This window comes from Pelophylax lessonae, assembly GCF_965119305.1.
Source record: "Pelophylax lessonae genome assembly, chromosome: 5".
In the NCBI taxonomy this organism is placed as follows: Eukaryota; Metazoa; Chordata; class Amphibia; order Anura; family Ranidae; genus Pelophylax; species Pelophylax lessonae.
In genome coordinates, this window is record NC_138772.1 from 179,450,405 (window position 1) to 179,477,515 (window position 27,111).

Here is a 27,111-nt window from a genome sequence, read left to right on the forward strand (position 1 = left end):
TGCACACCTGGACCACTGACGCCTGATGGCGAAAGGCCCATGACGCACTAAGTGCCCGAGTGGAGTGCGCCTTAACAGGGAACGGGGGCTCCCGACCCTTAATAGAATAAGCCTGTACTACCGTCTGTCTGATCCATCTGGAAATGGTGGCGGCAGATGCAGGCAACCCCTTTTTGGGTCCATCTGGGATCACAAAAAGTGAATCCGTCTTGCGAAACGAGTCTGTCGTTTTCAAGTATACCCTGATCGCCGGACCACATCCAAGGAGTGCAAAGCAAATTCCCGAGGATGACTGGGCTTAGGACACAGGGAAGGTAATACAATTTCTTCATTCAGATGAAATTCTGAAACCACTTTTGGTAGGAAGGATGGATTCGGACGAAGAACCACCTTATCTCTATGAACCACCAGATATGGTGAACGACAAGATAATGCGGCCAGTTCTGACACCCTGCGTGCAGAAGTAATAGCCACCAAGAAGGCCACCTTCTGGGACAACGTGGGTAGAGGAATCTCCCTAATATCTTCAAAGGGAGGTTTCTGAAGAACCGACAACACTAAATTAAGATCCCAGGGGGGTAACGGCGCGTGCACTGGCGGTGCCAGATGTCGCACCCCCTGGATGAAATTCCGCACCAAGGAATGAGTAGCCAAAGGCTTCTGAAAGAAGATGGCTAATGCTGAGACCTGACCCTTGATAGTACTCAAGGCCAGTTTCTGCTCAACCCCTTGTTGCAGAAAAGCCAATATTCGACTAATCGAATAAGACCGAGGACGGAACCCCAAAGGTTCACACCATGCAATGTAGGACTTCCATGTGCGATGATAAATCTTTCTGGAAGTCGCTTTCCTTGCTTCAACTAGAGTAGGAATAACTGAAGCTGACAAACCTTTGTCCTTCAGCACCTGGGTCTCAATAGCCAGGCCGTTAAAGCCAGCGATCGTAAAGCAGGATGGAAGATCGGTCCCTGAGACAGTAGATCCTCCCTGAGAGGAAGTCTCCATGGGACGTCCGCCACCAGTCTGACCATGTCGGCGTACCAAGCTCGACGAGGCCAGTCCGGAGCTACCAGGATTACTGGGATTCCTTCCTCCTCTACCCTGCGAAGAAGTCTTGGCAGTAACGCGAGAGGAGGGAAGGCATGTATTAGCTGGTATTGCCCCCACCGGGCGATCAGTGCGTCTGCGGTTTCTGCTAGAGGATCGCGGGAGCGAGCCACGAATCTCTGAACTTTCCTGTTGAATCGAGATGCCAACAGATCCACATCCGGGGTGCCCCACCGTAGGCACAACTGGTGGAAAACGTCTGGATGGAGGGACCATTCCCCCTGATCCAGGGTCTGACGGCTGAGATAATCTGCCTGCCAATTCTCCACCCCCGGAATGAACACCGCAGAGATTGCTGGAACAAATCGTTCCGCCCAGCGAAGAATGCAAGCCACTTCTTTGGCCGCTCGGACACTCTTGGTGCCCCCCTGATGATTGACATAAGCCACGGCCGTGGCATTGTCCGACTGGATCCGAACCGGGCTGCCCTGGAGCTGCTCGGTCCAGTGAATCAGACAAAGTCTGATCGCTCTCAGTTCCAATACATTTATCGGTAACCTGGATTCTTCCGGGGACCAAAGTCCCTGGACAGATAACTGACCAAGAATTCCTCCCCATCCGGATAGACTGGCATCCGTGGTCACTATCGTCCAATATATTGGCAGAAATGACTTTCAATGCTGAGCATTGGAGACCGAAGCCACCAAACCAGAGACTCTCTGGTCTGTTTGCTCAATCGTATCTGATTGTCCAGGGATTCCGGATTCCGATTCCATCTGAGAAGAATCTCTTGCTGAAGAATTCGGGTATGGGACTGGGCAAATGGGACTGCTTCGAATGAAGCCACCATCAACCCCAGAACCCTCATGCAAGTCCGAAGGGAAGACCAGCTGTTGGACAGTAACAACTGGACTGCTGATTGAATCTTTCGGAGTTTCCCTACCGGAAGAAAAACTCTTGTCCTGACTGTGTCTAGAATTAGACCCAGATATTCGAGCCTCTGGGTGGGAACCAGAAATGACTTTTGCTGGTTCACCAGCCACCCGAATTCCTGTAAAGAAATCATAGTAATTTCTATGTTTTGTAGCAAGGTCTGAGGAGACTCTGCATGAAGCAGAAGATCGTCTAGGTAACCTAGAATCGATATACCTCTTTGGCGCAGAAGTGCCAACATTGGGGCCAACACCTTTGTGAAGACCCGCGGAGCCGTGGCGAGACCGAAAGGTAACGCCACAAACTGATAGTGGTTCTCCTCTACGGAAAAGCGTAGAAAACGCTGATGTCCTGCGAAAATGGGAATGTGAAGATAGGCGTCCTTGATGTCTATGGACGCTAGGACATCCCCTGGATGCAGGAAGGCTGCTACCGTGCGAATGGACTCCATTCTGAATCTTCTTATGTTGACGAAAGAATTGAGTGCTCTTAAGTCCAGAATTGGACGCACTTTGCCCTCTTTCCTGGGTATTGTAAACAGGTTTGAATAAAACCCTAGAAACCGTTCTGTCCAAGGAACGTGGACTACCACTCCTTGTTGTAGTAAATCTGTGACTGCTCTCCGCAGATCTTCTAAACGATCTGCGGATAGTCGGATATTGGAAGGGAAAAATCGCGCCGGTGGGAGAGATCGAAACTCGATCTTGTACCCTGACCTTATGACTTTGCAAACCCATTTGTCCGGGATTCTGGAAAGCCATGGATCCGGGAACCGGCGAAGACGTCCCCCCACCCCAGTTATGGGTGGGGGCGCACCTTCAGGCTTTGGATGGTTTATCTTCAGGTCTGGAGGGGGCGGGCTTTTGCTTGCCCGACCAACGACCCCTGACGCCTCCTGCAGGAGCTTTGGAGGACTTAGTTTTTTCACCCGCTGGACGAAAAAACCTCTTGTGAGCAGAAAAAGAAGGCCCTCGTCTTTGACGAGTTCCTCTACCTTTAAAATTTTGCGGTAAAAAGGTGCTTTTTCCACCGGTGAGATCCTTAATGATCTCATCTAAGTTGGCTCCAAATAGACGCTCTCCTGAAAAGGGGATATTAGCCAATGCTTTTTTGGAACCTTGGTCGGCTAACCAACCTTTTAGCCACAGTGTACGCCTGAGAACCACTGCTGAGACTGATGCTCGCGCCATTAATGGAGTGGCGTCTAACGCCGCATCACATACAAACTGTAACCCCTGTATCATTTGTTCCAACAAATCTGATACCGCCTGAGGGACTTCTTCTAAGTCCCGGCGTAACCACTTGGTCCATTCAGTTACAGCCTGCGAAACCAGACCAATAGCAATTATTGGTCTGAAAGCTGATCCAATCAAGGAAAACATGGTGCGAGACATAGCTTCTATCTTGCGATCCACTGGATCTTTAAAAGACGGAGCGTCTTCTAAAGGAATAACCGTGGCTTTATTCAATCTAGCAATAGGTGAATCCACCACAGGTGGTTCTGTCCATTTCTTAATAAGGGTTTCCTCAAACGGATAACGCCTGTCAATGCGTTTAGAAATATTAAAAGTGCGTTTTGGCAGACGCCATTCTTCTTCGATTGGATTGGCAAAACATTTGGGCAATGGAAAAACCTTCGCCACTTTGATGCGCTTTTTAGACCCAAAAGGGATCTCAGTTTCAGCTATTTCTGATGGAATACCCTGTAACCTTAAAGTCTCTTGAACAGATACAATTAGTGCGTTTACCAACGCTTCCTCTCGGGCTATGGCGGATGCCGAAACATCCTCCTCACTGTCTGAAGAGACAGGACCCGAGACACCAATACCAGATGAAGTACCTGCAACTGCAGAAATAGGCTCAGAGTCTGAATCCGAAGTTTCAGATAATAAGGGGTTAGGCGGGGGTCGCTTTCTTGCGCCCTGTCCCTGACAAGCCACTTCCACCCGGGACACAAAAGTTTCCATAATAGCTGACAAAGATTCAATTGTCAATGGGGTGCTGGAGGATCCCGCAGACCCCTCGAGGGGATCCGGAGGAGATACATGAGTGGCAGGGTCCATGTTAATACAGGACACCTTTGCCAGCAAAAACAAAAAAACTTTTTCTTTTTTTTTTTTTTTTTTTTTGTGTGTCTCCCCCTAGCGCAATAGCGCCCCTCAGAGTACCTGCTTCTCGATCCCAGAGAGAGAGAGAGGGACCCCCAAGGCTCACCAACCGATGCAGTGCAGTTTCCAACAAACTGCAGTCAGCGTCTGTCTTACACAGACTGGAAGGAGCTGTTTGCTTTTTCCCGGGCAGAAGGCGTGGCTCCGCCCCCTGTGTACGCCTTCCGGCGTTCCCAGCCCTCCACGAGGTAGCTGGGCTCACAAAACATGGCCACCCCCATAGAAGAGACATAAGACTCCAAAAACATGGCGGCCGGCGTGACCTGAGGACATACATGCATTCGGTCTACGGCAAAATGGCGGCGGACCGCCGATATCGTCTTCCCAGCACATCCACCTGCACTCTGCTAAGAGGTGACATATGGATCTACAGAGATACACTGCACATAAGGTAGGATTATACCTCCTATGTCTGCTGTAATGTTACAGTCTGCTGGGTAGAGTGTTAGCTCTTGAACCAAGTCCACTTCCCACAAACACATACTGTATTACAAGGGGGACTTGTAAGTATCAGATATATACTGACCATATATGGAGGGGCCCATAATATATACTGCCTCATAATGAGGAAAAAAGGGAACGTTTACTCACCATACCGAACCGACAGGCACCCTCTCTTCACAATACCCTCTCCACCGGGGTGGGGGTTTGTGGACGCCTCGACTCTCTGGTACCTGGCGTCCAAGCGAGCTTTTAACTCGCAAAGTCAGTCCCTTTACTGGGACTCCGTCGCGGCCGACTCAGCGCACTGGTCTGCACGCGCTCTTAGGCAGAAACCGGGGTGACCACTGGATCTCAACATCCAGCCCGTCGCCCGGCCCCGCATACTTACTTGAATATGTCGCGGCCGACCAAGCGCAATGCCATGGTCTGCGCGCGCTCGTAGGCCGGCTGGGGTGACCACAAGTGTCGCCCAGTCCGGCATTTTTGCTTGAAGATCTCACAGGAAAAAAACACTGGAGAAAACTACCTAAAAAATGTCTTTTTCTTAAAGAAAAAAAGTCTTGCCAGGACCAAAAGATCCCAGCAAGGAACTTAGGTCCTTACTCCTGACTAGACAGAAAAAAACTGATTCCCTGTAGCAGAGAGAGGGAGGATATACCCTCAGGGACTGCCCCTAGGGTGGAGCCAGAACGTTTTGTCATTCTGCCTAGTCCTACTCCTGCGGAGACAACATAACCCAGCTCTTGAGAATCAAGAAGACTACGTCTGTCAATGAGCGATAGAGAAATTCAAATGCTTTTTATACTGTATAATCCAGCAGTCAGCAGTAGCGGAATATCTCAACCTCGGCAGTCAGCTGCAAAGAAAGACAACTGCGCTCTATGTGCAAGTAGAGGTCTCTCTGCATTGGTCCAATTTTCTAGTCACAGTGCATGAATGTGCACCTCACTAACAATTAGAAAATCAAACGTGCTTAAAAGGAACATTTTCAAACAAAATCATACTATAACATTAAATAACACATCTAACATTAACCACTTTTGGACCGGAAGGTTTACCCCCTTAATGACCAGTGACCAGGCCATTTTTTTGCGATTCGGCACTGCGTTACTTTAATTGAAAATTGCTTAGTCGTGTGATGATGTACCCAAATACATGTGCTTTTTTTTTTACCACAAAAAGAGATTTCTTTTGGTGGTATTTGACCACCTCTGTGATTTTTATTTTTTGCGCTATAAACAAAAAAAGAGCAACAATTATGAAAATATATATTTTTCACTTTTGCTATATAACATTACCAATAAAATAAAAAAATAATTAAAATCTATTTTTTTCAAAATTTCAAAAGGCCAATTTGTATTCTGCTACAAATTCTTGGTAAAAAAAAATCCCAATAAGAGTATATTGATTTTTTAAATATTTTATATTGATTTTTTTTCGCAAGTTATCGCAACAACAAACTAGGGGAAAGGTTTTATGCCATATTTTATTTACTAGTAATGGCGGCAATCAGCGATTTTTAGCAACATTGGGGAGGACAAATCGGACACCTGACATTTTTGACACTTTTGGGGGGACCAGAGACGCTACTACAGTAATCAGTGCTAAAAATATGCACTGTTACTGTACTAATGACACTGGCAGGGAAGGGGTTAACACCAGGGGCGATCAAAGGGTTAAATGTGTCCCTAGCGGGCGCTTTCTAACTGTGTAGGGGATGGACTTACGGAATGAACACAGGGACCTGTGTTCCTGAATAGGAGGAATAGGAAGGTGTCCTCGACAAAATTTTTTTTTGCTCAGGGGGTCATGGCACAGGAAGCGTCCAGACTATCGATCAATGGGTGTGGCCAAATCAACTGTTTGGAACATCCTTAAAAAGGAAGAACACACCGTGAGCTCAGCAACACCAAAAGACCCTGAAGATGACCGAATAATTATTTCCCTGGTGAAGAAAACACCTCAACAGTTGGCCAGATCAAGAACACTCTCCAGGAGGTAGGTGTATGTGTGTCAAAGTCAACAATCAAGAGAAGACTTCACCAGAGTGAATACAGAGGGTTCACCACAAGATGTAAACCATTGGTGAGCCTCAAAAACAGGAAGGCCAGATTAGAGTTTGCCAAAAAAACATCTAAAAAAGCCTTCACAGTTCTGGAACAACATCCTATGGATAGATGAGACCAAGATCAACTTGTACCAGAGTGATGGGAAGAGAAGAGTATGGAGAAGGAAAGGAACTGCTCATGAGCCAAAGCATACCACCTCATCAGTGAAGCATGGTGATGGTAGTGTCATGACGTGGGCATGTATGGCTGCCAATGGAACTGGTTCTCTTGTATTTATTGATGATGTGACTGCTGACAAAAGCGGCAGGATGAATTCTGAAGTGTTTCAGGCAATATTATCTGCTCATATTCAGCCAAATGCTTCAGAACTCATTGGACGGCGCTTCACAGTGCAGATGGGCAATGACCTTAAGCATACTGTGAAAGCAACCAAAGAGTTTAAGGGAAAGAAGTGGAATGTTATGCAGTGGCCAAGTCAATCACCTAACCTGAATCTGATTGAGCATGCATTTCACTTGCTGAAGACAAAACTGAAGGGAAAATGCCCCAAGAACAAGCAGGAACTGAAGACAGTTGCAGTAGATGCCTGGCAGAGCATCACCAGGGGTGAAACCCAGCGTCTGGTGATGTCTATGCATTCCAGACTTCAGCCTGTAATTGACTGCAAAGGATTTGCAACCAAGTATTAAAAAGTGAAAGTTTGATTTATGATTGTTAATCTGTCCTATTACTTTTGGTCCCTTAAAAAGTGGGAGGCACATATACAAACTGTTGTAATTCCTACACCGTTCACCTGATTTGGATGTAAATACCCTCAAATTAAAGCTGAAAGTCTGCAGTTAAAGCACATCTTGTTTGTTTCATTTTAAATCCATTCTGGTGGTGTATAGAGCCAAAAAGATTAGAATTGTTTCGAAGTCCCAATATTTATGGACCTGACTGTATGTCAATCACCAGGGGGGGGGGCACAAGAAGTGTCCTGGCGGCTCTGGAGGTAGCTGGCATTCTAAGGTGGGCAGAATGGTTCATTCCAGCCCTCTCCGCTGTACACCTTCCCGAGGTGGAAAACTGTCAGGTGGATTACCTAAATCGGCAGGCGTTGGACCAAGAGGAGTGGTCCCTTAATCCGGAGGTGTTTCATCAGTTGTGTCTCCAGTGGGGCATCTCTGGAGGTGGATGTGTTGGCAGTATAACCCAGTGCACACTACCTCTTGGACTTATCTCTTTAACTTACATCGAGTATTTTTTTGGAGCTTGGGGAAGAAAGCTACGTTATCTACCATCCCAAAACTCAGTTGGGAGACATGCTATGTTCTCTCACACAACAGCTCTGCAGCATTCCCCTACCCTCTGCTGCTCATTCACATAAACATTTATACTCTGTGAATGACATCACATAATACAAAGCACTCTACGATTGGGTCGGAGAATGCTGCTGAAGGAGCTGAAACTAGAAGGTCCAGCGCCGGCATGGTAGGGATAGTGATCATCCTGGCGCTCCATAAATCGGTCAGATGTAAATTAGAAATATCCAAGAGGTGGCCAGTTGGACTTAACTCATAGTATACTTGTACATTTTACAAAGTGTCTGAATTCCTGGAATTAAGCTTTAAAAAATATTTATCTTCTTTAATTTCACTGCTGGCTACAAACAGCTATACACAATTGGACAGTGATAACATCAAATTGATAGAACTGATTAACAAATCTGGTATTCACCTGCCAGGGTACTGAAATCGGTGGCTTATGCCTGACATCAACTAAATCTGCTAAGTTTAATATGTATGAAAACCCAGTGTCAAAGGAGCTAACAATAACCTGTCCAGATATAGAAAGCTTTGTAAATCTTATCTTTTCCTACCTCCTCACACCTTACATACAAACAAACACTTAGCAGACACGAAGATGAGAAGAGGTGGAGCTCTCGAAAGGGAATATTTACTGTGCTCTGGTGAAGAAATAACAGAGACTCTGTACAAGCATTGACTTACGGTGTTGAACAGATGGAGTCTGACTCACTCTCTTCAGCTGCACTGGTGTAAAACTGAAGCAGCTCATCTTTCATAGACAGTTCATGGCGTAACTGGGATACCTGAGCAAGACAAACAGACAATAAAGTCAGCTATACAATAAAAGCACTTAATACAAAACAAAATGAGTATGCAAACATAGGATTCCTTAGACAAAAGTGAAGAATACCATTTATTCAATTTTAACTATCGACTGGGTAAAGTTACATGCCTGATGAACCCAAGCATGGCTGCTATTGGCTTTTCAAAATACTATGTGATTTACTGACAATTAATGGGCAAAAAAGAACACTTAGAATGATTGAAGGCTCTGTACCCTTTATCAGCCAGAAATAAATGAAAGATGACTAAATACTAAGCACTAAGGAAGCAGTTTCTCTATTCTTACTTGAGAAGAGTCCTAACTGCAACATTCAGTTTAAAAGGTTGCAAAAAAGAGCATCTCCTATTACAAAAGAGCATCTCTTTTTTATCTTGCCAAGGGTGTCCCAAGCAGCACTAAAACCATAGTGATTTTTTTCTTATTGTAGCCATTTTACTTTATCGCACTGCATATTACATATTTCCCAACCGACTGTTGGTTCCCCACATAGACAGAGATGATGCCACCCTTAAGCCAAACTTAAATGATTTGAATCTTGGCCAGTTCAGCAGGGACCGCCCGAGATTCAAACCATCTTTGGGCATGCTGAATGTACACAAGTTGATCCATCAATTGACTTTGGTACAACCAGCATGACAAATTTTCGGCATGCCTTGATCAGCGGCTTCAGCCGCTAGCAATAATCACGGTGTTCTCCCGGCAGGGACAGCTTACAGCCCCCTTCAGGCAGGAGACCACAATAGCTCCACGGGAGGGATTCTCCCATCAACCCTAACTGTGCTGATGGAAGAATCTAGCAATTTTCTTTCCTGCAACCCATGATTGGAGGAAAGAAATTAGCACCAACTATGGCTTGCCTTAGGGGGTGAATCAACATTTCTGTAAGTGTACATAAAAGATCTGATGAGTGGGATGAATTATTTTCTTTATTATCTTCCTGATTGCGCCTTCTTCATTTTTCTGGCTTTATGACACAAATGTTTCTCTTGCTTTGATCTTTGCCCAGGTGTCTCCAGTCCTCTGCCTTACCAAAGCTATCCTGCCTACACGGCTTTCATGTTGGTAGCTATTCACTACTTTCAACTATGATGCTAAAGGCCCAGCCACCCAAGGGAGCCAGAAGGAGAAAGCTGAGCTGCACTGCCTGTTCCTTCAACTAAAGTACAAATAAATCAGTTTTCTGATTTTGCACGGAATGCCCTGAAGACAGAATTACCAGTTAACTAATGAATTTTATTGTCTGTATTTGCTAAAACTGTATGTGTAAAATCCCCCATAGACATACAAGAGTAAAATCTACCACAACTGGATGAATGCATGCTTAGATAATCATTTGCATTGCTAACACCACCACAAATATATAAGGCCTCTATAGATATACAAAATTCAGAGATGCATACAGCGCATGAAAAAGTATTCATGTTCCACATTTTGTTGTTTTGATGAAAAAAGTAAATGTATTTTTTATTGGGATTTTATGTGATCGACCAACACAAAGTGGCACATAATTGTGAAGTGGAAGGAAAATAATAAATGGCTTTAGCGTCCCGAGTCAATACTTCGTAGAACCACTTTTCGCTGCAATTACAGCTGCAAGTCTTTTTGGGGATGTCTCTACCAGCTTTGTACATCTGGAGAGTGACATTTTTGCCCATTCCTTTTTGCAAAATAGCTCAAGCTGTCAGAATGGATGGAGAGCATCTGTAAACTACAATTTTCAAGTCTTGCCAACAATTCTCAGTTGGATTTAGGTCTGGAATTTGACTGGGCCATTCTAACACATGAATATGCTTTGATCTAAACCATTCCATTGTAGCTCTGGCTGTATGTTTAGGGTCAGTGTCCTGCTGGGAGGTGAACCTCTGCCCCAGTCTCAAGTCTTTTGCAGACTCTAACAGGTTTTCTTCTAAGATTGCCCTGTATTTGGCTCCATCCATCTTCCCTTCAACTCTGACCAGCTTTCCTGTCCCTGCTGAAGAAAAGCATCCCCACAACATGATGCTGCCACCCCCATGTTTTACGGTGAGGATTGTGTGTTCAGGTTGATGTGCAGGGTTAGCTTTCCACCACACATAGCACATAGTTGCAAAATAAAATGCACAAGCCACTGAAGGAAATAAAAATAATGAAAACTGAAATAAAATGTAATAGCAGGTGTAAGGCAGATTTTTGCAGCTGACCAATACCATCATCAATCAGGCCCTTCAATTTTTAAATCTAAAACCATTGTGCCAGGTGGTGGTAAGGGTTATACAAGGCTCGAATTCAGGCCAATTCAGCAGCAATAGGCTGATATTTGAAACTGAAAGGCTAGCATAAGAAAGAGGGCAACAATTAGGGCCCAATTTGTCCATGCTAAAGGGCAGGAGATTTATTTAAACTTTGCAGAAAGCTCCATTATCTCACCTGGCTGACCCAGACAGATGTTGGATTGTTGCTTTTTGAACCATCTGCCTTTGTGAAAATATCCACATATTTATTTCCTTTAAATTTTGTGACATGTATTCACAGCATCGCAGAATTCACAGAACTTGCCTTCTGAACTACAGAGGCGCTGGTAGGAGTTTCAGTAGGCGGAGTCAGTACTGTACCGGAATCACTGCTGTCAGGTAGCAAGGTACCATGGGATATGTAGTTCATATAAATTGAAAAACAGCAGAGGAGAAGCTGCAAAGCATGCAGGGAATCCAGGAAGTTGTGGAAAGAGATGACCGGCAGACAGGCAGAACTCACAACATGAAAGGAGATTTTTCAAGTAAGTATATAATGGATTGTCAAAAATAACTATTGTTTGTATTCATATTACTGATGCTGATGTTATAGAACCAAAGGGTATTCTGTAACAATAGATTTCCTTTTAACTGAAGCAGAGAAAAATAGGATCTCCTGTCCTGCCAGACCAGACCGTGCTGGGTGGCAGAGCGGTGTACATTTCTGGACTTGATGGACAGAAATACAAATTCTTTGACAGGTAAAAAGGTTCCCTTTTATGTATTGTTTTTTTTTTTTTTTTAGGTGTTTGCCTAGAGTTTAGCTTTAAGTCATTAATAAATACTACTGGGCTATAATCCACAGCCTTTATGTTTAGAAGGGTAGTACAATAAAAGTATAATACCTAGCTGGTCTGTTGTGGTATGTGCTTGTCTTCTGAACTGACCTGCTGTTTTGGAAGCATTCAGAAGGTGTTGTATGAACTATGCACAGAGGTCACTGAAAGCTATTCATTAGGTGTGCAATTAGGGATATTCATATTCTTTCACTTTACAAAAGAGGGTTTGTAAGGTCATAGAACATTACAATATATGCATTCTCTACCTCTTCTCTAATGTGCTCTACTTGTTCTTCAAGGTATTCGTTCCTTTCTGTAAGAGTTTTATTCTTCTTTAACAAAGACTGACCAATCCGAGCAGCCAATTCCAGATCTCGTTCTTTCTGTGTGCATAAAACAAAACAGAATACAAAAGTTTATTGTTACATGTTAATACTGAAAATTTGTGTTAATTCTTTGATTGTGTTAAATAAAGTTCTTTTGCATGATACCTGCAAACCACATGGAGCAAAAAACAAAAACAAGTGCCTGGTACCGGAACAATAAAAAGGGTGCTTCTGTGTATCTACAAAACTTGGTCTCTATGTGCTTGGTATCATTAATGGATTACCTATACAAAGACACTGCCTATTATGTTGCTATCAGCTACCATAAAATGTACCTTTTTGGCACACCCTTATCAATGTCTATTATACAAAGGCTGAATGGACATGTACAGAATTCCCTCCTAACATTTATAACACTTCTTACAATTCACTTCTTCACAGACCTGTCATGTAGAAATATTGCTCCAGATTATTTATATCAATGTTAAAATAACAGCAAACTTTTCAAATAACTGTACATACTATTAAACTGGTTCAACCTGAGTCACTCTGATAAAGTTCTCATTTTACCAGTAAGGGCTCAGGCACATGGTACTGGAAAGTGCATCCCAAAGCCTTTTGTATGCTTTGTTTTGGATAGAGTATGGGGAGGTTTAGAGGCTCTATCAATGTTTTTATAGCTGTATGTGTCCCTATTAGAGAAATGTCCCTTCTCCATTTATCCTGCAGATCACTGTTACCAGGAGAAGAAGCTATAGCAAATATGGTTCACACAGTAACAGAAGATGGGGGGAGATATTTGAAGACCCCAATTTCGGTGACCTTATTTTGGTAAGATTTCTACTCATTAAGGGCCCTTTCACACGGGCGCTCTGTATGTCCGCAAATCATCCTATTTTTTTGCGGATGATTTATGGACATAATGTATGTCAATGGCATTGCGGATGTCAGCGGAATACCATCCGCTGACATCCGATTTTCTTCCTTTCAGTTCTGTTCCGTTTTTTGGAACGGAACAGAACCCTATTTTTCCTCTGTTAAAAAAACGTAAAGGAAGCAAAATTGGATGTCAGCGGTGTCATCCGCTGACATCCGCAATGCCCATAGACTTACATTATGTCCGTATATCATCCGCAAACGGATGGGATGATATGCGGACATACGGAGCGGATGACACAAGTGTCATCCGCTCCGTGAAAAAAAAAAAGGACCAGAGCGGAGCCAAAAAACTGAACGGCCGTGTGAAAGACCCCTAAGGCTTCATGTACACTACAGCTCCTAGATTTGAGTTTAGGAGCTTTTGTCGTTTTTTTTCCAAAAGCTCCTAAACTCAACTTCTTAAAAGCCTATGCGTCCATGTACACATAGGCTTTTAGGATTGTTTAGGAGCTGCAGCGGTAAGGGGAGGTTCAACCTCCCTTTCCTGAACATGGAAGAATTGAATTCAGGATGGGCACGTTTTGACCGCGGTGCTAATTTGCCACATTTTGCCGGAGGTCATCATAGGCTATGTGTACATGAAGCCTAAAGCAGGCCATACATTAGTAAAATGATTTTAAACCTGCGCTTAGGAATTTTAAAAGGTATAATTAATGTGATGCAGCTGCTGCCCACTAGGCCATACATTATGCAATTTTATTTCCTTCCACCATGGGTTGATCAATGGATCAACTTGTGTACAACCAGGCTGCCCATACATGGATCGGAATTCAGCCAAACCCTGCTGAACAAGCTGTATTTTGATCTATGTATGGCCAGCTTAAGGCTGGCCATACACTATACAATTTTCTTGTTCAACTTTCCTTTAGATTTACCAAAACCATGTAATATAGGGTCAAACCTAAACACTTTCAATTTATATGCAGTCAGGCAGGCCCTTGCACTACATAGTTTAAGGTAAATCTAAAGGAAATTGAATAAGAAAATTGTATAGTGTATGGCCAGCCTTACTGTTGTGTCAAAAAAAAATCTCACAAGTGTAAAACCAATAAAAAAAGTTTGGGTTATAAATACACTTTACATATTACCTTTTCTTTTCAATGGGTTTTTATTGGGTTCCTACAATACGTATAAATAACATGATACAATATAAGACAAAACAAGAAGTCAATTTCCAACTGACCTACATATTGGTACGCACGCACTGTAACATACCGGCAACATGCTTCATATAGTTAACCTTGACTGACTGTATCCAAATATATCTGGGCATAAAAAGGACTAAGAAACAACTGAAAAATGTAATAAAAGGGTAGGAACAAGAGAAAGCGAAGGGGGAGGGGTAAAAGGAAAGAATAGGAGAGTGGAGAAAAGGACATTTGTTACCTGTTCAGAGTAACCAAAACAAATTTAGAATCGCTAAAGTAGCTACTTTACTGAATGTCAAATACAACTAATTTAGGAAAATCTAAGGCTCCAAGCACACTAGCGTTTTTTTATAAGCTCAGAAAAACAATAGGGAAAAAAAAAACTGCATGAAAATAGCTTTTTGTGCCAGCTTGTAGTAGAGTTTTAGTAACTTTTAGAAGCATTTAGGAGCATTAGCAGTTTATTGGCGTTTTTACAGTACATGAAGAAGAAAGAAAACCCCACATTCAAGTGCACAGCTATTAACCACTTGCCGACCGCAAGCCACAGTTGTATGGTGGCAGTCTGGCTCTCCCAGGCAAAGGCCCGTACATGTACGGCCCTCGCCTGGGAGGAGCTAGGGGGCGATCGCGTGCCGCCGGATGCGCGCTCCCGCCCCCGCTCCTCAACTGGGAAGCTAGTGCATGTGGCAGGCGGCTGCGATGGCCGCCGGCCACTCGCACTCTCCCGCAGTTTAGAGAGAAGGATGGACGGCTGATGTAAACACAGCCGTCCGTACTTCTCCCTGAAGTGATTACAGATGTCATGTGATCCTGCTATATAGGATCACATGTCTCTGTGATGACCCCCCCAGTTAGAATCGCGCCCCTAGGGTCACATTTAACCCCTTGATCACCAGTACTGTTAACCCCTTCCCTGCCAGTGTCATTTTTACAGTAACACTACAATCAAAATGCAATAGCGCACATCATTAGGAAAAAATTGGCACATCCTACATCATGATTTGAAGTTAGGCTTTTTGTTAGCAAAGCTCCCCAATGTTCTCTTTAAAAAAGCCTGTAACTTTAAAAGTACTGAAGCCTCTAGCAAACTAAATAGCAAAGTGGCAAAAACTGATGTTTTTTTTTTTTTCTTTTTTATAATAGAGTTGGTTATCAACTGTTTGACATGTCGGTTTATAATGCATGGCCATAATTCCTTCCAGGCCATGAGCCCTCGGGAAGCTCCTTTCAGGCCCAAATTGAGCCCTCGGGAAGCACTAGGAGCATCTGTCGATTGAGGTACCCGGTTGGGTTGCTGGTTGATCCGTTACATTAACTGTTCTAGTGAATATGTCATATACAGCTTGGTTTGTCCCTGTAACTTTTTATACATTGTGCGCACCAAGAGACCCATGAGAAAGCGAATTGGGAAGCACCGCAAGTTCTACCTAACACAGTGTACCACCCCAGCACTTTTCATAAAAACATCATTATGGAGATGGCGGGATGCTCTTTCCGGTTTCCAGGAAAATACATTGGACGTAGTGGTGACCTGACTTGCTTATGGCCGCTGTACAAGGGACCAGTATTTCTGCAGTTCAGTCCTGTTGGCACTGGAGGTCTGGCACGACTACCTGCTCCCTCTGACTGTCCATCGTCCCTCTCCCCCAGATTGTAAACTAGGGGGGGGGGGGGGTTCTACACCACACAGCCGCTCCTGGTTTCTGGGCAAGATTTGACCCTCTAGCCCAGTGATTTTCAACTACGGTCCTCAGGACCCACTAACAGGCAAGATTTTAAGTATCAACTTGGGGAGATACAGACAAGAATACTGCAATCACTGAGCAGCAAAATATATCACCTGTGATGTATTTCAGTAATCTTGCAAACCTGGCCTGTTAGTGGGTCCTGAGGCCCAGAGTTGAGAACCACTGCTCTAGCCACACCAATACAGCACCCCTGGAGTTTCCCCTGGCCTGCTTAAGAGTTTATGGAGTAACCTAAGGGCAGTCTTTGATCACTGGAAGTTTCTTGGGACTTTTTATATTCACAATAAATGTATGGCCTTTGCAACTATTTCAGATATGCTAAGGTCATTTGATATCTGTGCACTTGAATGGCTTTTATTCATTCTAATGGAAACTAAAAGTAGTAATTTCAGCACATTATACACAGGCATGATTCACCGTTGTCACCATCAAAAAAACGGTTCTGAGAAATGACAAGCAGCCATTTTTTAAGCACATGTATATAGACAGAAGTGGCTGCAAAGAGGCTGCAGATCAGCATTAATAAGATGGAACAAAGGAAGGACACTTTAACCCCTTTCCTGCCCAGGCCAATTTTCAGCTTTCAGCGCTGTTGCACTTTGAATGACAATTGTGCGGTCATGCAACACTGTACCTAAACTAATTTTTTTATCATTTTGTTCACAAAAATATAAGTTTCTTTTGGTGGTATTTATTCACCACTGAGTTTTTTTTTTTTTGCTAAATAAAACGAAAAAGACTGAAAATTTACAAGGAAAAAAAACCTGCGTTTTTCTTCATTTCGGTTATGACATTTTGCAAATAACTAATTGTTCTTCATAGATTTAGTCTAAAATGTATTCTGCTACATTTCTTTTGTGAAAATAACCCAAATCAGTGTATAATATTTAGTCTGTGTGAAAGTTAGTCACAAACTATATATATCTGAAAATTAATCAATCCTGATGTACTGGTGGCCTATCATTTCTTCAGGCCCTAAAATGCCAGGAAGTTAAAAATAACCCCTAAATTACCCTTTTTGTAAAGTAGACAGTCCAAGGTATTTATTAGGAGGCATTGTGGGGACAAAAGAAAACTCACCAATGCTGTACAGCATCATCATATAACTGGGGTTATCAGGGACACTGACTGTTGACAGTACAAAAAAACATACTTTTTTTTAATGTAATGCATTAATTGCAATATAATGTTTCCATAGTAACATTGTACTGCTCTGGGGGAAGTAATCAGGATTTTTTTTTTTTTTTACACGTTATTTTTATTTATAGCAGTGCATTACATTGTGATTAGCTGTGATTGGTCAAAGCTAAATCACATGGGCTGTAAATGGCCCTGTCTGTACCATGTGATCAAATTGACCAATCACAGCTAGCAACACAGTTGTACACATTGGATGGCATGAAAGAAAGCCATCCATTGTGTACCACCGTCATGTGACCTGCTGTGATTTGTCACGGCGATCACATGGCACCGGCAAGGTACACTAATCAGTCATTGACCGTGTCCTGCAGACAAAGCGGATGACAGATTGCAGGCCGCGATCCGGGAGCATCATATAATGTCCACCCGGAACGATGAAAGGCCAGTGCCAGCGTAATTCAGTCATAGGCTGAGCAGGAATCAGATAAAGATGCATATAAAATTATTGGTTCACCAGCACTCTCTGTTCAATAATATGGTTTCAGGTTTCATTGAGCTCTGTGCTCTAGCTTTGCAGTGCGTGTGAAGTCAGATCCCCACCCACTGCCTTCTGCTAATGAGAACTAGTCTTTGATCTGTGTGAGAGGACAGCAGATAAACATGTACAACTTAGGAGGATTTGTTTCATCTCAGAATATCACCCAAGACTAGTCATTTCAGTGGGCATATGTAAGGGTTTACAGCCACCTTATAGTCCAGTACCTTGAATTGGCTGGACAGATTAGGGCAACTTTTCTAAAACATTTTTACTTTAGAAAAACCCTTAAAATCATTTTCAGGTCTTTTGAAACCCCTTCTAAAAGCAATTCCTTAGGTGTCATTGAGAAAAAAGATTTTTGTAAAATCTTACCGTAAAATCCTTTTCTCTTAGCTCATTGACAGACGTAGTCCTCGGTGATTCAACACCCTCGGGTTATGCTGCCCTCTGCAGGAGTAGGACTAGACAGGAAAGAAAATGCTCTGGCCACACCCTAGGGGCAGTCCCAGAGGGTATATCCTCTCACTTCCTGCCCTAGCACATCAGTTATGTCACAAAGCAGTGTTTAGAGAATTTAACCCAACCAAACTCAAAAACAGAGGGGCGGGTACTACGTCTGTCAATGAGCTAAGAGAAAAGGATTTTACGGTAAGATTTTACAAAAATCCATTTTTCTCTATCGCTCATTGACAGACGTAGTCCTCGGTGATTCAACACCCTCGGGACGTCCCAAAGCAGTACCACAAATGAGGGGTGGGAAAATGAAAATCAAATCCAATCTAGAAGGCCCAACCGGTGCCAACTAGAAGTTTACAATGCTCATCCTCAATGATGAGACTCAACAGAAATCTTTCAACAGAAAAAAACCCCCGAGGTAGACCACCGGTCTCCTCAAATTGCGGCCTGCAAAACCTTGCGGCCAAATGAGGCATCCGCCGATGCCATCACATCAATCTTATAAAATTTTGTAAAGGTATGTACCGACGACCAGGTGGCCGCCTTACATACCTGGACCACTGACGCCTGATGGCGATAGGCCCAGGAAGTACTGAGCGCTCGAGTGAAGTGCGCCCTAACAGGGAACGGAGGATTCCGACCCTTAATAGAATAAGCCTGTACCACCGTCTGACTGATCCATCTAGATCTGGTCGCGGCAGACACAGGCAATCCCCTTCAATGGCTATCCGTGATTACAAAAAGTGAGTCCGTCTTACGAAAACCACTTTAGGAAGGAAGGATGGATTCGGAAGAAGAACCACCTTATCCCTATGAACCACCAGATCTGGGGAATGACAGGATAATGCGACCAGTTCTGACCCCCTGCGTACAGAAGTAATGGCCACCAAGAAGGCCACCTTCTGGGATAATGTAAGCAAGGGAATCTCCCTAATATCTTCAAAGAGAAGTTTCTGAAGAACCGACCACACTAAATTAAGATCCCAGGTGGTAAGGGTGCGCGTACTGGCGGAGCTAGATGTCGCACCCCCTGGATGAAATTCAGCACCAAGGAATGATTAGCCAAAGGTTTCTAGGAAGAAGATTGCTAACGCCGAAACCCTGACCCTTGATCGTGCTCAAGGATAGTTTCTGCTCAACCCCTTGTTGCAGACAGACCAAAATTCGGGTCACCGAATAGGTATGTGGGGGAAATCCAAGAGATTCACACCACGCAATATAAGACTTCCATGTGCTGGAAGTCGCTTTCCTTGCTTTAACTGGAGGTAGGAATAACTGAAGCTGACACTCCCTTGTCCTTCAGTACCTGGGTCTCAATGGCCAGGCCATTAAGCCAGCGATTGTAAAGCAAGATGGAAGATCGGTCCCTGAGACCGCAAATCCTCCCTGAGAGGAAGTCTCCAAGGAGCGTCCGCGACTAGCCTCACCAAGTCGGCGTACCCGGCTCGACGAGGTCAGTCCGGAATTTCCAGAATAACTGGAATTCCCTCCACCTCTATCCTGTGAAGAAGTTCGCAGTAACTTGAGAGGATGGAAGGTATGCCGTAGCTGATACTGCCCCCACGGGGCGATCAGCGTTTCTGCTGCGTCCGCTAGAGGATCGCGGTGCGAGCTACAAACCTCCGCACCTTCCTGTTGAGCCAAGGTGCCAACAGATCCACCTCCGGGATGTCCCAATGAAGGGACAGTTAGTGAAAAACCTCTGGATGAAGAGGCCATATGCGATTGGATCCGAATCGGGCTGCTCTAGAGCTGCTTGATCCAGTAAATCAGACAAAATCTGATCGCTCTCAGTTCCGATACCCTTATTGGTAATCTGGATGCTATCGGAGAAATGACCTCCCCTGGTTGAACATCGGAGACTTCCTGGTCCGCTCGCTCAACCGGATCCGATTGTCCAGGGAATCGGAATACTGATTCCATTAAAAAAGAATCTCCTTCAGGAGAATTTGGGTATGAGACTGGGTATACGGTACTGCCTCTAAGAAGGCCACCATCAGTCCCAGCCAATTGACGGACAGCAACATCCGAATCGTTGACTGAACCTTCTGGAGTTTCTCCGCAAGGAGAAACTCTCTTGCCCAGGATGTATCCAACCTTAGGCCCAGATAGTTCAGTCTCCTGGTGGGAACCAGGGATGATCTTTGGGAAAGCGAAGAAAAACGCTGATGTCCTGCGATGATGGGGATATAAAGATAGGCCTCCTAAATGTCTATGGACGCCAGGAATCCCCCTGATGCAGGGAGGCCACCACTGTACGGATGGACTCTATTTTTTCCCAAGTCCAGATTTGGACGCACCTTGCCCTCTTTCCTGGGCGTTGTGAACAGGTTCGAATAGAACCCCTGAAACCGTTCAATGTTAGAAGGGAAGAATCGCACCGGTGGAAGTGATCGAAACTCGATCCTGTGTCCTCCAGAAACCAGTGAAGACATCCGCCCCACCCCAGAGATGGGTAGGGGCGCATCAGGCTATATTCTTCAGGCTTGGCTGAGCCGGACTTTTTGTTTAGCCGACCAGCGCCCTTTGAAACCCCTCTAAAGGGGCTTTGGAGGGTTTCGCCTTATCGCCCGCCCTCGCGGAACGGAACAACTCTTTATGAGCAGAAAAGGAAGGTCCTCGTTAGTTACGAGGTCCTTTTATCCTAACAGTCTGTGGCAAGACAGCAGGTGGTACCGTCTATCCTATAAAAGAGGAATTCCTCAAACGGATAGCACCTAGCCATGCGTTTGGAAATAACAGGGGTTCGTTTCAAACTACCCCATTTGGGTAAAGGAAAATCCTTCGCCCTTTTGGTAGGCTAACAAGTACCAAAAAGGAATCTCAGTCTCAGCTACCTCTGCCGGTGTAACCTCAAGGTTTCCCGGACGGACACACCTAGTGCATCCACCACTCTTGTGCTATGGCGGAGGCAGAAACGTGCTCCTCGCTGCTGAGGAGATATAACCTGAGACAACAGCCCCCTAAGAGGGACCTGCAACTGCATAGACCAGCTCCGAATCCGTATCTGAAGTATCTAACAATGGGGGTAGGCGGGGGTCGCTTCTTGACCCCCGTCCCTGACAGGCCACCTCCACCCGGGATACCAAAGACTCCAAAACTGCCGATAATGCATTAAAAACAAGTGGGGTACTGGAGGGTCCTGCGGCCACCTTGAGGGGATCAGGTGGGGATACCTATGCGGCAGGGTCAATGATTATACAAGACATTTGCCAGCGACAAAAAATGACAAAGTAAAAAACTCTTTTTTTTTTTTTTTTGTATCCCCCAGTCGCAACAGCGCCCCTTAGTGTTACCTGCTTTTTTGGACCCCACAGAGAGAGAGAGAGACCCCAAGGCTCATCCCTGATGCACAGAAGTTTTCATCAGCTTGCTCAGTGCTGTCCTGTTACAGACAGGAAGTCTTTGGCCCTATTTCCTGGGTAAAGGAGGCGGCTCCGCCCCTTAACACGCCTACCGGCGCCTCCCCCTGGCTCCACGAGGTGTTTGAGTCACCTCAAACATGGCCGCCCCCATGCTGGAGACACGAGGCTACACCAAAAAGGCGGCCTCGTGCGATCTACCAGACAATGTCGGCGGCCTGCACAGAATAGTGGCATGTCTGCAGAAGGATCTCGGCCTCACAACCCTTCACCCTCATGGTGGTCAGCGTGGTCGGCGGTACCGGACCCTGGCGGGCCGTATGCGGTCCGTGGCCGTCGGGAGGCATCTGCTTAGCTGGAGGAATGATCTGGAATGCAGTATACATGTATAGACATCGACCTGTGGCTTCTGACAGGTAGGATACCTTATACTATCACAGTAAAGTTCTAGTACTGCCACTGACTACAATCATTTTCACATTTTTACAATTAGATTGTCAGCTCCCAAACCAAGCCTCCTGGCTTCTTGTACACAAAAATCACACTCAATTAGGGGGATCTGTGACATGTTATAGGATAGAGGGGAACCCATCCTTACCATTACAGAGAGGGGCCCGCGTTCACCACAAGACCCGTCAGGGGAAAGGGGGAACATACTACTCACCATACCGGAACCAGGCGGGCGCCAACTCCTGACAGTACCCCTCTCCACCGAGGTAGGAGGGCTGTCGACCAATACGGACGCCGTGACTCATGGTCTTTGGCGTTTCAGCGAGACGTTTAACTCGCGGGATCATTCCCTGTCCAGTGAGACTATGTCGCGGCCGACCCAGCGCGGAGCTATGGCCTGCACGCGCTCGTAGGCTGAAATGGGGTGACCACTGGATCTCAACATCCAGCCCGTCGCCCAGTTCAGCTTTCTTGCTTGAAGATCTCACAGGAACACTGGAGAAAAAAAGCTGTCTAAAAAATCTTTTCTAAGAAAAAAATCCTGCCAGGACCGAAGATCCCAGCAAGGTATCTAGGTCCTACTCCTAACTAGACAGAAAAAAACTGATGTGCTAGGGCAGGAAGTGAGAGGATATACCCTCTGGGACTGCCCCTAGGGTGTGGCCAGAGCATTTTCTTTCCTGTCTAGTCCTACTCCTGCAGAGGGCAGCATAACCCGAGGGTGTTGAATCACCGAGGACTACGTCTGTCAATGAGCGATAGAGAAATGCACTTTTATTGGTGGTCAGTAGGAAGAACACACCCCTTACAGTGGTGGTCAGAATGTCACCCTTACAGATTGCTAAAAAGATCATTGATGTCAAGCTGCTGACTCTGCCAAGTGGCTCTGCCCCTGCAACTGTGCAGGTAAAATCAGATGGGAGTTCAATCAGCCTATGCTCAAGGAACCCCTCGCAATCTCTGTAGGAACCCTAGGGTTCCATGGAGTTCTGGTTGAGAATGTCTGAATTAGGGAAAATAAACTAGATGGCAATCTCCCAAGATGCATCAGGAAGACCTAAGCAACTAGTGACCAGTAAATGGCAGGAACAAATTATTTTAGTTTTATCTATATACTGTAATGTAAGAATTGTTTTTGCCGCATATATGTTGAAGGGCCACTTATGAAATTGTACTATAATTTTAGATCTTCTGTTTAATAAGTTAGTCCATACATATATAGACCAAAGTCTTTACAATATTTTTCCATTTGTGATCAAATCAAGCTTTTTAATCACCATTTAGAAGATTCTGTGAAATATGGAAGAGCGTTTACTCTCAAATTGTTAAATAAAAAGCTTGACTTCAAGACTACAGTCAGAACAATGGACTATGCATGTGGCGCTTTGACTTGCAGATAGCGATGTCATGGAAATAAATGCAAATTGGTGGCAGACTCTACAACAGATAGACTCTCTTTTGTAAACTATTCACAGATCTTTTTAATAAGCTCCTATACATATATACATAAAAACACATCTACTATCAATGTTCATGAACAATTCTGGGTTCAAGTCTTTTAAAGCTCAGGTACGAAAAACTTACCTCTTCTAGTAGACGTGTTACAGCATCTATATCATTGTATGTTTTAGTCATCTGGCCAACTCGTTCAGCACATAAAACTGAAAATAAAGGAGACAAGAGTAAAAATGATGTACGGTATGTCTTCATAGAAACTAAGAAAAAAAAATTGCATAGTTAGGCTTTTATGGAAACAACAATGCCTTTTCCTAAAGGAATCCTGCATAGCTGCAATTGGTTACCTCCTTAGAAAACTGTTAACTGTCTGGCGCTGTCTCTGGCACCGATACTTTCAGAATCACTGGAATAAGTGTGAACCTACATAAGTGAGAATCTGCCTAATTGTTCGAGTGACTCAAAACTTTTAAAGCCTTCTAATTAGCAAAAAGTCCAGATAACACATTTGTAACAGTACCCCCCCCCCCCCGAACCAAATTTAATGATCCAGAACAAATGTTATTACGAAGGTCAGGAAGAAAATGCTTCTATCAGAGCCTAATCATACTTGTGTTTAGGGCCAAGGGTAATTAAAGCTAAAGCTTACAGAAATTCAGCCAATCTGTAAAATGTGCTGGCATACTAAGGGTCAAGTCCATCAAGGTGCACACCACCTCTTGCACTTATCTTTTATTTACAGACAGTTTATAGAGCTCCAGGAGTACAGCTATCGCTACACTTGCGGAGTTCAGACAGGAGAGACACAGCATCTCTTCCCACCCTTGCCTTCTGCTGTCCATTTACACAAGCCTTTGTATTCGGTGAATGACTTCATATAACACAAAGCGCTCTATGATTGGGTAGGAGGAGCGAAAGGGCGGACACAGCAGCGGCATTCGACTGGAGATGAGACCAGAAGGTAAAGCGTCTCAGTGCTGAAAATATAGCGAGAGCCATGCTCCTGGCAGTCTTTAAAAATTTAAACTGTCGATTAAAGAGTTAAGTCCATGAGATGGCATGCGCTAGTAATCCAAAACATCTTCCAAAGTGGTTGGTGGGTTAAAAACCCGCTAATTGTTTAGTTACATATTTCTCAAAAATGCATTAGGTTTTTTTAACCATTATATTTCTGTATCTTTTTAATATTTTATTATAACAAAAAATACACAACTGCACATTCCATATCTCATCTATCATCCCAGTTGTTCATTTTCTTTTGACTAGATAGTGACTGGCAACCTTTTGCACATAAATCCTCCCGTTAGGATCCACAAGTCCTAATTTGCCATCTTATGTTTATACAATAATCAAGATACAAATATGATAATTTCTTTATAAAATCAATGTTTTAAATTACCATTGGGTGGCAAATGAGAAACTCTAAATAGCAGAATTGAAAGAAAGGCTGAGAAAGTGCAATCATGGTGCTAAGTACTTTGTAAGATTTGCAACATAATCTAATTAGTTCAAATTAGGCTTACATGGGATAGATAATGCTGTGAATAAATAGGACGGTAATCACTTGATGTTAGAGGTTTAAACACCTTACTGACATGAGGCCCCAAGGTAATTATTGATTAACAAACAGAGTAATAAATAACAAGTTGCATCTACCATGCGATTAAAACTTTTCTCATGTAGCCAATCTTAATGCCACACACTATGTAAATGGTATACTGCATCAGAAAGCTATTGAGTAAAGTTAATCTGATTCATGCCCATTTGTCTCAACACCAATGATGGCAGTCTGCAACATCAGAAACCACAGCTTATGATGCAGCATATGAACCATCATAGAAAGAAGCAAAACTGGTACTGAACTGATCCCCGGTGTGTACAAAGTCCTTATTCTCCAGATATCTTCTGTGCATGCTGGGTGTCAGAATTGCATGCAAAGCACCCTTTTCACTCTATGTAAATATAAACTTGTACGCTGTTCTGCTAATGAAAAACATCCACAAAAAAATTGCCCTCCACATATCTCTTTGTTTGCCCGGTTGCCTTGACAGCAATGCCGTAACCTGAGCTTACAATACTGACAAATCACACTTGTCCTCCTGTTAACTATGTATAAATTTACTACCATTTACTTTCACCATCCTCAAAACGATCTACTTTAAGAAGTGTACGTGCGAAACAACACAGGTATTTTTAGCCTACATGATGATTAATAGGTAAATGATGACAGTGTCTGATAAGTCAATTCCATGTTATAAAAAAAAGTTAAGGAGCAGCACAAGTCACTCCTATCACCTGTTTAACAATGCCTGTGTCTGCTGCACACCCACACGAAGTCAATCACAAGATAGCTACAGTATCAAGAATAATATATATATATATATATATATATACACATACACACAGTGGCTGAAATTTTATAAATTTTACAACCAAACACGTAAATGTATTTTATTGGGATTTTATGTGATAGACCAACACAAAGTGGCACATAATTGTGAAGTGGAAGGAAAATGATAAATGGCTTTCGAATTTTTTTTTTTACAAAAAAATATCTGAAAAATATGGCATGCAATTGTATTCAGCTGTAAGTTTTCTTCTATGAAACGGTGCTGCAAATCAAAAAGAGCTTTGGAAACCTGTATTTTACAGTCCCCAGGGAGGACATATTTGAGCCTGGTGGCCCATTCAGTCTAGTCCTATTAGGTTTATACAGTATATATTTAAAAGGTTTGCGCAAAGTGAAAAATGTGTACATATGTGGGACAGAGCCAGAAGATTGCACTGAATGAATATGTTTTTCCTGGACACCGACTCCATGGTTCCATTCTTTGTGGTATAGAATATCCTTGAGCTTGAATCACTTACTCCCATTAAACAACCAGCGTAAGATGAGAAATAAACCTTGTCCTGTAAGCCAAAGATCATTTCATACAGTTTGCCTTGAATGAATTGATTTTCCTGGGGTTGGTTAAAGATAACAAATAGGTGTTGTCTGAGACTAAGGTATATTGCGCTAGCTGAATTGTTTTCTTCCAAAAAAAAAAAAAGATATATATATATGTATATGTATATATATCTGGTAGGTTAATTGGATCCTGTATAAAAAAAATAAAAAATTGGCCCTACTATGTGAGTTAGGGACCTTAGATTGTAAGCTCCTTGAGGGCAGGGACTGATGTGAATGTGCAATGTATATGTAAAGCGCTGCGTAAATTGACAGCGCTATACAAGTAACTGAAATAAAAAAAAAAATATATATATATATATATATATATATATATATATATATATATATATATATATATATATATATATATATATATATACACACACATACACACACACATATAATATATATATATACATATAAAAATATATATACACACACACACACACACACACAATCCACCTCTAATATTCCTGTGCACAGCAACACTTAAAATAAGGTCTGCAGGCATTGACCACAGGGTTCGCTCTTGGATACGGAACTGGCTAAAAGGCCGTGTCCAAAGGGTGGTAATAAACTGCGCATACTCAGATTGGTCTGAGGTGATAAGTGGGGTCCCCCAAGGCTCAGTCCTGGGACCAACCTTGTTCAATTTATTCATAAACAGCATTGAGGACGGGATCAGTAGTTCTATATCAGTTTTTGCAGATGACACAAAATTGGGCATGGCAATAACTGCACAGCATGAAGCAG

At 43.6% G+C, this 27,111-nt stretch overlaps 1 protein-coding gene across 13 annotated transcripts in view; it reads right to left on the reverse strand.

The window, feature by feature from the left end:
- The window catches only part of TRAK1 (trafficking kinesin protein 1), a 326,839-nt gene that overhangs the window by 51,342 nt on the left and 248,386 nt on the right, over window positions 1–27,111 (reverse strand). For all 13 annotated transcript variants that reach the window (XM_082258136.1, XM_082258142.1, XM_082258144.1 and 10 more), the window contains 3 exons: window positions 23,538–23,614; window positions 12,110–12,226; window positions 8,653–8,753 (listed from right to left, as the gene is read on the reverse strand). In XM_082258136.1, coding sequence (XP_082114262.1) covers window positions 8,653–8,753; window positions 12,110–12,226; window positions 23,538–23,588 — 269 coding nt within the window. In that variant the 5' untranslated portion in view covers window positions 23,589–23,614. The remainder of the gene's footprint in view (window positions 1–8,652; window positions 8,754–12,109; window positions 12,227–23,537; window positions 23,615–27,111) is intronic.